Source organism: Zeus faber (genome assembly GCF_960531495.2).
Source record: "Zeus faber genome assembly, chromosome: 2".
Lineage (NCBI taxonomy): Eukaryota > Metazoa > Chordata > Actinopteri > Zeiformes > Zeidae > Zeus > Zeus faber.
Genome location: NC_137189.1, coordinates 39,391,890 through 39,405,856, shown reverse-complemented (window position 1 = coordinate 39,405,856; position 13,967 = coordinate 39,391,890). Strand labels below are relative to the sequence as shown.

The following is a 13,967-nucleotide window of genomic DNA, read 5'->3' as shown; positions in this document are numbered from 1 at the left end:
GCCAGACTCAGCCTGTACCAGACTGACTACCATCGGACCTAGAGATCAGAGTAGTTTAAACCCAGTGTGAACAACTCACAAAATTGACCGGTATTCAGAAACAACGGATCACTCAGTCAACACTACAGCAGTCACACAGACACACGGACAGGTAGAGACATACTGCCATCTTCTATACTCGACTGTGTCAGTTTGTTTCTCCCTTGTTTCTAGTGAATTCAGACACTGAGTTCCATCACGCGGACATCTTCCTATTTCCTTCTTCGTCCGCCTGAGGAAACACAAAAAACGTCATCACAGCAGTCGTTTTCAACATTTTTGGCAGCCACCGCACGCCCGCTGCCAGACACAGTAATCCACTGCGCAATTGCTCCATTGATTAACACTAAATGTAATAACACTAAGGGAAGATGAACAGGTGCTGACAGTGTGTTGTTTCAGGTTTTAATTTCAGATATTTTAGGGAAAATGATTATTAAAATGATGATTAAATTATTATTGAATGATCATTATTATAATTTATTTTCTTATATAAAATTGTAATGTTTATTATTTCACATGTATTTATTTTTTATTTGAAAACATATATATATATATATATATACTAATATATATATATATATACAGTATATATATTAGTGTTCTTTTACATGAGGATTAGCAATAATTTAATATAAAATGTCTCGCTGGTCAAGTTAATCATTCATGCACCACTGATATACAGTATAAAGAGTCTTCAGTACGAATTATCCTCATGTGGAGGTCATGTGACCTTATTAGGGTCAATCCAACACGATTATTACATAATTGGCTGATTGCTATTATTACAGCTAATCGCAATCATTGATTCTCCAGTCGTGCTTCTCTTCCAATATTTCATAGATTTTGGGCCAATGCTAGAAATGTCCGAATAAATAGAACATTTTCATCAGTTTGGTTGAGGCAAATAAACTTATAGCCTATATTTTCTTTTGCGTTACAATATTCACCTATTTTTATCCTGAGGTCAGGGTACAATGTTTACGGTTGCCTGGTCGCCCCGGGTAACAAGATTTGGGCCATTGTCAACCATCTTGTGTGATCTGGTTTCATATTTGTAATAACTTCCACCGAGGAAACAGAGCTCCTGGTGTAATGATTCACTCAAAAATGGTGAAACAAGTGAGAATACTAAAATATGGATTATAACTATCTAGGATCGTTGCCACTCAACTATGAAATGATCAAAATTCTGCAACAATTTTGTCAATCTTGGCAACCAACGGCTGCTGTATACACTTGGAAAAGTCGGTATCAGGCCCGGCTAAGGCGGATTTGTAATATTACACTTTTATTGTGGCATAATAGTTTAATAATAATACATAGTCTAGTAATAAGTAGCGTTAAAATACAATACAATTTCATTTTCCTTCACAATTATTTGAATGAAGTTGAATCACCAGTTAAAATGCCATGATCGTGACAGCCCCACCAACACTGTATAACTATACAATGGGATAAGAGAAGAATGGAAATGGAAATTAGATCCTGCAATTCAATATCCAAGGCTGGATCCACCCAAAAAAGATTGAAGCGCTTACTTTTCCGCCATGCTGGCTTTTCTTATACGTCACAAAGGACAAGAACAATGGTCATTGGTCAAATACCGATCGGTCATGGTAACCGACCATACCATTACAGTGGAAACTGCTTATAATGATCACAATTACAGTGATAAACCGCTTAAATGGATCAAAAAGCTTGGGCCAGAATAATTCCCTCACAAATGCTTACAGTGTTCATTTTGTGTCCTTTCATACAGGAAAAACTATGGTAACTTTTTCTTTTCACTTTACTCCCATGATGCTTTGCATCGCGCAACCCGTCTTCTTCCAGTTGGCTACCTGAGGCTGGTGCTGCGTGCACACTGAAATCATGACGGGAAAAGGAGGTCATTTTCTCTGTTCCTCTAAGCTTATGACAAACTGACAAAAACGAGCCAACGACATACAGCACCCAAAATGAGTGTTCCTCAGGCTACCTTGTCCAGTCTACTCACACAACGAGCAACAGTCACGGCTGCTAGCGGGACACAAAACAAACGCGCACGGAAAAAAGCGCCTGTGGTTGAATCCACCCCCGTCAAGTGGATTGATAATGCCCGGTCACGTAATGCCCCCTTGAGCGGGCCCTTGGTGAGGGAAAGGGCAGAACAATTGGCAGCGAGCCTGGGAGAGGACAATTTTAAAGTTCGGGCTGGCATAGGCTGGTTTGAGCGATTTAAAGAGGGAGACAACATTGTGTTTAAGAAACTGCAGGGGGAGGCTGCTGAGGCTGACACGGTGTCACGCCAGGAATGGCTTGAGGACCAGTGGGGACAGATGAGACAAGAATACATGGAGGAAAACATTTGGAATGGCGAATTTATTTTCACTATCTGACCTATAAATCTGACAATTAAAGGGGGGGGAGGAAGGAAAGGATCACCGCTGTCTTCGCCTGTTCTGCTGCCGGGTAAAAGAAGGAACTTTTCTGTCATATGTCTTCAAAAATGTGCACACACTGCCTGTGCGTTACGCTGCCAAGGCTTCTGCATGGATGACTGGGAATTGGTTTGTGGAATGATTGAAGGAGCGGGATCTCAAATTGGGCCCAAAGAGGCGGAATATTCTGGCGCTTGTGGACAACTGTAAAGACCATGATGTAAAAAAACTCAACACTGAGAAACATGCGACTTGAGTTCCTGCCAAAGAACGCGAGGTTCGTCAAAGGTGACGACCCACGCTGCATTGCTCCAAATTGATGACGGGAGCAGGGCTACCTCCGCGGACTTCGCCCCAAAAAAAAATCGGCCTCCCGGATGCTATTCTCACGCTGCGGGGTGCCTGGGCCGACGTGGGGGCCTCCACGATAAGAAATTGCTGGAGGAGAGCCGGTCTGGTCGTGTCAGCGGAGGAGGACCCAAACCAAATGTTGATCTTCCTGCCAAGATCAGCCTCGAGGCGTGTGAGAGGTGGATTGCAGGTGATGACAGCACGCCTGTCTGGGAGCCTGCTACCGAGGAGGACATCGTCGCCAAGGCGAGAGAGAGCTTTGGGTGCGGGTACCAATGCTGCCGGCAGCGAGGAGGGGGTGGAGGAGGAAGAAGAGGAGACCGTTGCACTATCCAGGGCTGAGATGGGGAGTGCAATCCCCCAATTTTAAAGGCTGATCTGCTGCAAGTGGGTTTCAACAACTTTGAACTTTTGCATCACTTTGCAAAAGAAGTGAACTTGGTTTTGGACAAAACCACGATTCAGACATCAATGGACACGTTTGTGAAATGACTCTTCCAGGCGGCGCAGAGCTGACACATAAATCACAGGTGGTCTCATTTTTGTTGTTGTTGTTGTTGCTTATTTTATTTTTTGACGAGGATCAGAATCAGAATATTTTATGAATACATTTGTTTTCAAACTCTGCTACCAGTTCGGCATTGACAGCCTACAGTTTATTTTCAGGCCTGTCAAAAATGTAGAAATGCACTGAAATCACTGCCAAGCTTTGGCTTAGTCGTGTATTTGCACAACTGACATTACTGTATTTGTAAACGCCACAATACTGTTTTAGGCTACAGCCTATTTATAATTTGAATAGATAAATTCAAATGCAGTACGCTATATTTTATTCTGTACTGTATTTTAGTGTATTTGAATTATACACAGTATAGTCATTTAATTTGTATAGTAATTTGAAAAGCATTTGAAACATCTGTACTTTATTTTGAAATGTCAATCAAATTCAGTAAATAGTGAAGCTGTTCATTTCAATACTTTATATTCATGTAATAAATGTACAAATGTGAATTAGACGGTAAACTGCATGAGAAATAAAGAAGAAGAAAAATTCATAATAATCAAATCAAATATCAAATAAATAATAATAATCTGCCTCCAGCGATCAGTTTGACCCGGACAGACGTGATCACTGTATTTACATTTGAGGATTAACTGACCAAACAAAATTTTGTTCATGCCAAACCTCAACCCAATGCAGCACTTTTGCGAACCCATCGATGAATGGGATAACTTTGGGAAAATGGCGGCTGTGAGACGCAACCGTTTACAATTTGTTCAGCTGTGATCCTCACGCATGATGAGCGGTGACTCACTGAGCGGACTTGTCACAAAGAGGCTGTGGTCGCTCGGTCGTGAAAAGGCAGAACCACTTCTGACACGGTTCCGTCGGCGGTGAGCCGTGGCGCCGGCTTGGACAAACATATGTCACTTTTTTCGCCCGCCCGTTCGGTCAGTGCCTCGTTAGAGACGTGAGGCGGTGACCGTGGAAACGGTGCTGGATATGGTGGTTTGGGTTTGTCAATGACAGTGTTTCCCTTTCCTTTTTCTTCCGTGGCACTCTTTGCACAAGGAAATGATCCCACGGCACAGCGCTATCCTGTGATCCACTTAAAACCTCCCCGAAATGTCACAAGCTCGCGACAGAAACAAAGGACTTGGAGAGTCACTGCAGTCGGTGACTCTGATGGGAATTCCATTCACAGCTCTCTCGAGCCTTGAGCACCGACTGAATCAAACAAACGGGGTCTCGGAAAATCTGTTTTACCGCCCAGCGAATCTCGAAAAAGAGCTGACCTCTCATCGCCACTGAAGGTCTATTTCGGCACTGAACTTGCTTGTATTCCGGCTGGAATTGATGAAGTCGATGGAGGAGTGCAGGCCAGCAATTTAGACCCTGCAACGCAATAGTTAGTCCATTAGTGCTCGGCCGACTGTGCTCGTGCAACGTACTGTAACGTAACTGCTCGTTGACTGTTCCCCATCTGCTCGGCTCGATTCTTTCCGAAAAAGTTGAAAGAGCACAAGAGTGCGAGTGTCTCCGTTTTTTCATCGGTGAAGGCTTTCTCGACTTTCCAGCTCCAGGCGACGTGTGAGAGAAGCCTGAATCCTGAATGAGTTTTTCGTTGCTTGATCCCCGTAAACCCAAACAGTACTCATAACACACACACACACACACACACACACACACACACACACACACACACACACACACACACACACACTACATTAAATAGGAATGCAACATCCGTACCAAACAGAACTTGTTCAGTGAGCTAAAAATAAAAAATAAAATATGAATGCGCGAGAACAAGAGTTGCTAAATGCGATAACGCAGGCGGCGGCGGCTCGTCGAGGATGAATGGGCACCACTTGTGCTCATGTCTCGCTGTTTTGAAATAATCTCATGAGTGGAATCAAAATCTCCTAATTTCTCAAGTATATCACCGACTTCTATGGAACGTTGCTGCAAAAAAAATAAAAATAAAAAAGCTGAAGAGTAAAATAGAGACCGACCAACTCCAAGCCTAAAGCAATGGTATCTATCTTTCCATCCATCCATCCATCCATCTATCCATCTATCCATCCATCTATCTATCTAGGCGAGATGAGATTAACTTCATTGATCCCTGTCAGAAAGATGTATTTTTTCCTGCGGCCAATGTACAGTGGGCACAGCAGAGAGGAAAACAAAATATATGATAAGTGACAACCTCTGTTAATTAATGTGTTACTAGAGCATCCACTTCTCAGAAAAAACACAAACACAAACAAATGCAATACACTTGATGATCATAGGTAAGTATATATGTATCAGCTATGTATAAATATATGCTTATCAATTCCAAATCCCACGTTAAATACCCCAAATGTGCTTATCTTGAATCATTTGGACAAAGGAATTTTGTATCACAATTAGGGCTACATCGTGGTGGAAGACGAGGTATCGTCCGGGTGTTTTTGGTTCTGCTGCGATATAGTTAAATGTTGTCTTCAAGGCTGCATTAGGGTAAAAAAAATCTTCTGAATTTTCTAATTAACGCTTCTAACTAACTGGTCGTAACAACCCCCATTACTAATGATTTTGTCAATATCGCCCACGCCTAATCACCCAATAGGACATCCCAAAGTCATTACAACCCTATATGACACCACCGATCCACCACCCGGGCCTCGTCTAAAATGTCGCCCTTGATCGAAGGCGTATCCGGAAAATCCTAACACCTGATATTTCCCAAACCTTGTGTTCCCTCAGCATATCTGTGTGCAGGCACGCAGATAGGTTTGTGCGTGTGCGTGCGCGTGTGGCTGTGCATGTGTTGGGCAACAGGGGCTTTTAGCTGTCTTTATTAGCGCAGTCTCTCTTAAGTGTTGCGCGGTCGTCTCTGGAGCAGAACTAATGGCTCCACCAGCGTCTCCAGCGAGCTGAAGTGGAAATCTCTCTTGTTAAAGTGAAAAGAAAAACACTCAGGTAAGTGAAACTCCACTTCCCTCTCTCTCTCGCTCTCTCTTTCTCTCTGATAGAAGCTCCGCGGTTCAAAGAGAGACGGGGAGACAGAGTAAGGGTTGGGGATATGGAGTTTAAAGCATTGGAAGAAAAATACATTTTTATCGCATCTTGTCCAAGACCGGCACTCAGAGGATTCCACCTTAAGTGTAACCGCGGCGGAGACAAGCCGATTAATTATTGACGGGAACATGGAACCTCTTACCGGGGGCGGCTCATACCGAGGAGTGCTGCGGCCATCTCGGCTAATCGACCACAGCCGTTCTGCACCGGGCGCCGCCGCTGACGCTGTTCTTGCGGTGGCGAGGTACCGCGGTAGCGGTGAGATGTCAGACGCGTCTTTGAGGACCCCAGCGCGGAGATGTCCAATGTTGGCACTCAGTGACTGCGAGGGAGACTCTGGAGTAACTTCCCCGCTCTCAAATGGATGATGGGCCGCGGCTCCCACAGAAAGTTTCGTCTCATGCAAGGAGAGGGCGCTGGGGTAGCCAGCGATTTAAGCTGAGGGACTCTGACCCGAGTCGGAGTCAAGTCGCCCGTGAAAAAGACTAACTCGTCTCAAACGTGACCGGTGAGCAGTTAAGTCTTTAAAACACTGTCTCTGTCAGCACTTGGCATTGACGCTGCGAATACTCGGAAGTAAACTGAGGCTTTTCTTGAAATTACCACATCTACTTGAGATTTAGGATTTCCCGGAACCTGTGACGAAAAAAGACTTGAGTCTCGTGACCAAAGACGCGTGACGCGACTAAAACTTGTGACCAAAATTGTGATGAAAATTTGTTCACGTGGGAACAAAACAGCTGAAGGTTAATCCCTGTTTGACGGTGATTACTTGCCTTATCTTGGGATGTCACTTAATTACAGAAAGTACCAGCAACACAAAGATGTCAACATCACACAGTAAAGCCGGACCTGGACCCTATGGCAGGCAGCTCGGGAGCGCTCCTTTCGGAGGCAGCCCTTCTATCCACTTGGCCGACAAAACGAGTGTATTGTTAAATAATGCAATGCATTGTTCAAGCTATGACTGCTCCAGCACAGCTGAGGCTTCCCGGCGGAATACATGCAACGCCAAGGTGCCAGCAGCCGCTAACAAGCACCCGCCCCTCCAGCAAGACACACTGCGCGTCAGCCTCTGAACAGCTACAACGAGCAAACGCCGCCGTGCACATCTGCGACACCGTAACCAGGCCTCAGATCTCCCGTTTTAACGGGACCCCGGGTTTGACAAGAAAAGACAAAGTGGGAGTGTTTTTCCGCTTTTAGTGGGACGGATTTAGCCGGCTGGATATGGAAGGCGGTAAGGAGTTTGGAAATTCAATTGAAAGACACGAAAATGGGTCCGCTCCGTTTACATTATTGATCGAATTCAACCTGTAGACAAAAAAAAAGTGGAGCGAAGGCTACATGCGGATACATAATGCATATCGGTAAATCCTTATTTTAGTATCTACTCTGAGACAGGGAGACAGAGAGAGAGGGCTGGAATTATGTAAATTCACAGCAAAATATCAGCACTCACCCAGAAATAAATCCCTGCAGGTGTTTTTTTGTAAAAATGAATGACTGATAAAGTATTCACTTTCATAGCTCGCAGCCCGACATGGTTGGGAAATGAGCATTGCTGGACAAAATAAAGACAAAGGAAATAAGATACTGTTTTACTTATTCATACTGTCTTAGAATGTGTCTTGCTGTGTAACACCATTGGCCAATGCAACGCACGCACAAAAAAGTCAAAAGGTGAAGGGGAGGAAGGGGTGGAGAGAAAAAAAATTGGAAAAACAAATGAAACGCTTACTCTGGGTTTACAGGGACGGACGGAAAGACGGGCGGAAAGACGGACAGACGGACGTGCAGACAGAGAGACAGACAGACAGACAGAAAGCTGAATCAACACAGGCACGGTGAGGCAAACATGTGCTGAATGAAACAGCAGCCTGGACCATGTGTGATCACCAACCACCAAATCCCTTAGGAGGATTATCCAGACTCAAATCAAGAAAATCGTGCAACTTCAAGGGCCTGCATGGAGAGGGGGAGCAAAAGCGAGAGAGAGAGAGAGGAGAGAGAGAGAGGGGGAGAGGCTTGCCCTGTGGGACGATTACTCCCATGCCTCAGATTTGCACTGTGACATACAGTATTCTCTCTCTCTCTCTCTCTCCTCTCTCTCCTCTCTCTCTCTCTCTCTCTCTCTCTCTCTCTCTCTCTCTCTCTCTCTCTCTCTCTCTCTCTCTCTCTCTCTCTCTCTCTCTCTCTCTCTCTCTCTCTCTCTCTCTCTCTCTCTCTCTCTCTCTCTCTCTCTCTCTCTCTCTCTCTCTCTCACACACACACAAACACAAAAGAAATCAAAACAAAAATATTGAAAGGACCAAAGACTCAGAACCAATCAGAATATCCAAAAACACGTTCTCCACCCAATACTGCTTCACATAGCGGGGACGTCAACCCATTTTCTACTTGTTTTTCGGAATAAAGTATATATACGGAAAACAACCTATGACCTCCATTTCCCAAAACATTCGGTGGAAAAGCCACAGCTCAGCAGGCAGGGATTTGAAGAGAAATAGATCTGTGGAGATGGCTTCCTCTCTGAAGTTTGGACGTGGAGCGGGAAGGCAATTTGGCAGGTATCACTGTAATCTGAAACAAACAAACAAACAAACACTGCTGCCCGTGTTTGCTGCCAAACCAGGACGCAGACGGACTGCCACTTTCTGTGTTTTGGAGCGATGACGTCATCGTCCCTAACGGACATTAAAGGGACAATCGATCATTTCATATTTCACCGTGTCACCGCCGGGTCTTATTGTATTTACATCATCGGTCAAAATATTTGTTGTAGGTGTTAATATTCTACCATACTATGAACATCCGGGGTTCAGTGTTGTCAGATGGAAAACAGCAATATCACACTGCGACTTTGAAATGATCACATTTGAACAGAAACCATTGTACTGAGTACGGTGCAAAAGTTTTAGGCACTTCAGGTGTTTCACAACCACATATGTCTTACACGGTTAATTTATATCTTCTGCATTGGTGTGTCAATACGTCTGTAGCTTGACAAGGCCCCAAAACATACAGCTCGAGTCAAAAAGAACGATCTTCGGCGAAAAGAAGAACAAGGAGTCCTGCGACAGATGGTATGGCAAGCACAGGGCCCTGAACTCAACATCATCCGCTCAGTCTGGGATTACATGAAGAGGCAGAAGAAACTGAGACCTGAGCCTAAATCCGCAGAAGAACTGTGGCAGGTTCGCCAAGACGCCTGGAACAACCTACCTGCCGAGCACCTTCCAAAACTGTGCCAAGTCCGCCCTCCGCAGGAGAATTGCTGCTGTTTTTAAAGGCAAAGGGTGGTTGCCCCAAATATTGATTTGATTAAGGTTGTTTCTGTTTACCGCACTTTGTATGTCGTTTATTGTTTAATAACACCAATCCATGGCATTGTTCTTGTGCCTAGAACTTTTGCACAGTACTGTGTACTGAAACGGCCCGGGGGGATACTAGAACGAATGGCAAAACGATGTCATTAAGCACCGTGAAAAGGCAACAATATATTCACACTATGGCGTTACCATGGCGTGGTACCCAATCACAATCCACACCAGAAAATACATGTGGTGTGAATTGACAAATGGTGGGTTCCCGGCCAATCCAGCACCAGGTATGTCAAGTATCGGGAATACACTGATACACTCTACAGTGTATATTTTATAATAAGGTTTCATTGTGCATTTATTGAAATGGAAAACATGTTCTATCTAACCAGGTATGCAACACCTGGATTAATAACAGACGCACAATTTGGGCATTAACTTGCCATGGCTCCAACTAGCTAGCGACGCGAAAGAAATCTCTTTTCATGTCTATACAGATATTTCTCAGAAATTCCAAAACTTTTTTCAGACACAGCTGATGCGTATAATACCAAGGGTCGATGAGATACGTCTGACATCCCCAGTTCTACTTATTAGACTGAATTAGACCTACTTTCAGGGAGAGAATTTTCCCCCAAAAGATCAATATGGCCATTACAAATTCAATTTCTAATGCACCTTTGTAATTTTTACACTTTATTGCTACAGTATAGTGACAAAAGGTACTGCGATAATTGTGAGAAATTACCTTGGTTTGGGATTCCGGTCCAGGTTTTATGGACGCCACAAAAAAATCGCATTACTTTTGGTTTTTCAGATGGAAAAGTATTCTTCTGTCTTGATTGAACATCCGCTTCACAAACTATTCGTCCTAACTTGCCTCCCATGTTTTTTAAGTCGAAGTCCCAAGTTTATCTCAAAGTTTCAACGACCATAGGAGATTGAACTCTACCTGCAAAACTCAAAGTGCTTTCTATTAAGGTTTTCCAAGGAATTTATTTAATAATAATCATCATCATCATCATCATCATCGTCATCATCATTATTAGACTCGCTGCGCAAGATGTGTCCCACTTATAAAGCTCATTTAACTGGAAAAGCCTAGACTAGATCAACTTAAAACCCTTAATAAACTTCTGGCCTTTACCTTCTGGACGACCGTACTTTTTCACTCACTACTGTAGTTAACTGGCTAACTATATTGTTCAATTAGGCTGGACAAGGTACCGTTCGGCTCACTCACTCAGAACGGATGTGAACACATAAGCACGACATAAAAACAATCAGGTAAGAGGTCAAAGTCCACAAGGTTTGTTCCAAAAAACAGGCAGGGGTCAAAACCAGGAGACGAGTCAGAAGTATCTGGCAGGGAACAGGCAGAGAATCAGGGTCCAGGGAATCAGGCAGAGGATCAGACGGAAGGTACAGGAATAAAGTAATAGTGTGGGAAAGCTCAGTGTAATGCAAGAGACAATTTGGCAGAGAACATAGGGAAATGGACTGGTATTTAAACTGAGGGACTTAACAAAGGAATGAGGTACAGGCAGGGGAGACCAGGTGAAAGGAAGGGAGTCAAAATAAAAGATGAAAATTAATTTAAGTACTGGGAGATCAGGGAGGATTCATGACATGTAAATTGCAGTTTTGTTTATGTATTTAGAAATACAGGCCAAATCTGCGCCAAAGGTTTAGACAGAGAGACAGACAGACAGACAGACACACAGACAGACAGACAGACAGATAGATAAATAGTGAACCGCAATGTTTAGCCGACTGCAACCTTCCAATGAATCCAACTTAATTGCACTTTTTCAAAAGGAAGAACTTAGTTCCAAAATGTGTTGCACTTGGACAGCTCCTGGTGCCTAAAAGGTCGTTGGACACAAAGGGGTAGTATTTTCCATGGGGGGCCATTGGAACCCCAATGACCCCTAATGGAAAATACCCAATACCCGTTTTTAGAAAACTGTAAACAGCTGATTTGACGCTCACCGGTTGCTGGTTGCGCTCGCTTCCCAGGGCTAGCTCTGTTTTATGAAAGGAATCGGAAAAGCCAGAACCTGAAATACAGACGCTGATGCCAAAACAACTTATCAAACCTGACATTCTGACCTTTGGCGTCACCTTCTTCTGATTGGCATCATCCCCACCATTCCTATAGGTGCATTGGGAAACCAACCAAGAAGTCTTGCTCTTTCTCCTCATTCCTCTTCAACAACATCTTAACCCCCTGAAGCGGACCTCAACTCCACAATGGCTCACGGATTACCAATATGATGTATAATATATAATGACTGGGATATTACCTCAGTCAATAGTTTTAAACTTTGGGTGTAATACAGCGTGGTGGTTTGAGGCTCAGAGTGGACACATTGACCATAGCTCAGACCAAGTGCAAAAAAACATGAATATGAGAACATGAACTTTTAATGGGAATGAAAATAACCTCGATATGCAGCAAGAATTTAAATTGAAAAGTGCAACAGCCTTACGAAAATAGAGTGAATTGAGTAAATACAAGGAGATGTTACCACTCTGAGAAGGGTCATCGATGAATGTCAACCATGTGGAACTAATTGTAAACCACTTTACCCCACACACACCTCTCTCACTTTAGTGAATACGTTGTCCATGCAAACACACACACACAGTCCCACACTCACCCGGACAGCTTTCCCATCTTGGAGAACCCAAACGCCTCCATGTGAAACCCGGCTATGGACGCTGCTCTTCCCCGCAAAGAAAGCTCAGCAACTCCACATGGGCATTCCTAATCCACGTCCAAAACTTCCAATCCCAATCCCATACCGCAGGGTTTGGGTTCACCCTGGATCCATGTCAAGGTGGATCAGCCTTTTTGTAGAGAAAGAAAAATCCAATTTCAATCCATTCCTCTCCCCCCGTCCACTTCCCAGAATGCCGTGGAGGTGGGGGAGCTAAGTACTTAGGGTGATGAGAACTACCGGCCTGGGGCGGGATGCCCTTCCTCCCCCGAGCTCTGCTCACTGGTGGCGGGGAGGTCCAGTCCGCCCTCCTCCACCACCACCACCACCACCACCACCACCTCTCTATCCCTTTAGCCAGTCCTCCTCCACCTGCCGTCGCTCCTGCCTCTCCGCTCGGTGCAAGCTGCTCCACTCTCTGCCCCGGCACTCACCGAGAAGCGGCGTAACCGTGGAGAATGAGAGAGAGAGAGAGCGAGAGAGAAAGAGAGAGGTGGTAGGGGAACAGAGGGGGGATGGGTGAGTAAAAGGGGATGAAGTAAAGGACAGGAGGGGAGGGAGGGAGGGAGGGAGGGAGGGAGGGAGGGATGAACAAGAGCGCGCCCGTGACGGATGCTCTGTCGTGGCTCCGGTCGCCGCCCTCCGCTGATTGGAGCCGAGCACGGAGCCGAGGGGAGAACAAGAGAGAGAGAGAGAGAGAGAGAGAGAGAGAGGATGGAGGAGAGTGGTGGGGGCTGTAAGGGAGAAAGGAAAGAAAGAAAGAAAGAAAGAAAGAAAGAAAGAAAGAAGAGAGGACAGTGGGAGTAGGGAAGGGGAAAAGGAGGAGAAGAAGGAGAGTTGTGGGCTATAGAAATTAAAAGAAAGAAAGAAGGAAAGAAAGAAAGAAAGAAAGAAAGAAGAGAGGACCACTGGAGGAGAGAATGTGAAGTGGAAAATGAGAGTTCACTGTCAAGGAGGAAAGAAAGAAAGAAAGAAAGAAAGAAAGAAGAGAGGACAGTGGGAGCAGGAAAGGGGAAAAGGAGGAGAAGAAGGAGAGTTGGAGGCTATAGAGATGACAAGAAAGAAAGAAGGAAAAAATAGAGGACAACTGGAGCAGAGAATGTGAAGTGGAAAATGAGAGTTCACTGTCAAGGAGAAAAGAAAGAATGAAAGAGCGAATAAATGTATGAACGAAAGAAAGAGAGCGAATGAACAAAATAAATGAAGAGAGCGCGAATGAAGCAACAAAAGAACGAACGAAAGAGAGATAGAGCAAACGAATGAACGAGCTAGACAGATAGAGCGAAACCAAACGGACAGATGAATGAAAATAAGATAGAGCGAACGAACAGACAAAAGAAAGACAAAGCAACAGAAAGAAAGAAAGATAGAGCGAATGAATGAAAGAAAGACAGAGAAACTGAAAGAAAGAAAGATGGAGCAACTGAAAGAAAGATAGAGCGAACAAACGAAAGAAAGATAGAGGATGAACGAAAGAAAGATAGAGAGAATGAATGAAAGAAAGACAGAGAAACTGAAAGAAAGAAAGATGGAGCAA

At 44.4% G+C, this 13,967-nt stretch overlaps 1 protein-coding gene across 1 annotated transcript in view; it reads right to left on the bottom strand.

Moving 5' to 3' along the window:
• LOC307245793 (FERM and PDZ domain-containing protein 4-like) overlaps nucleotides 1-12,411 on the bottom strand; it is a gene marked incomplete at both ends in the record, with an annotated part of 70,391 nt that extends 57,980 nt beyond the window's left edge. The window contains one exon of the mRNA XM_080021471.1: nucleotides 12,371-12,411. Within this exon, the coding sequence (XP_079877597.1) occupies nucleotides 12,371-12,411 (41 nt within the window). The remainder of the gene's footprint in view (nucleotides 1-12,370) is intronic.
• Between the last annotated feature and the right edge of the window lie 1,556 nt (nucleotides 12,412-13,967).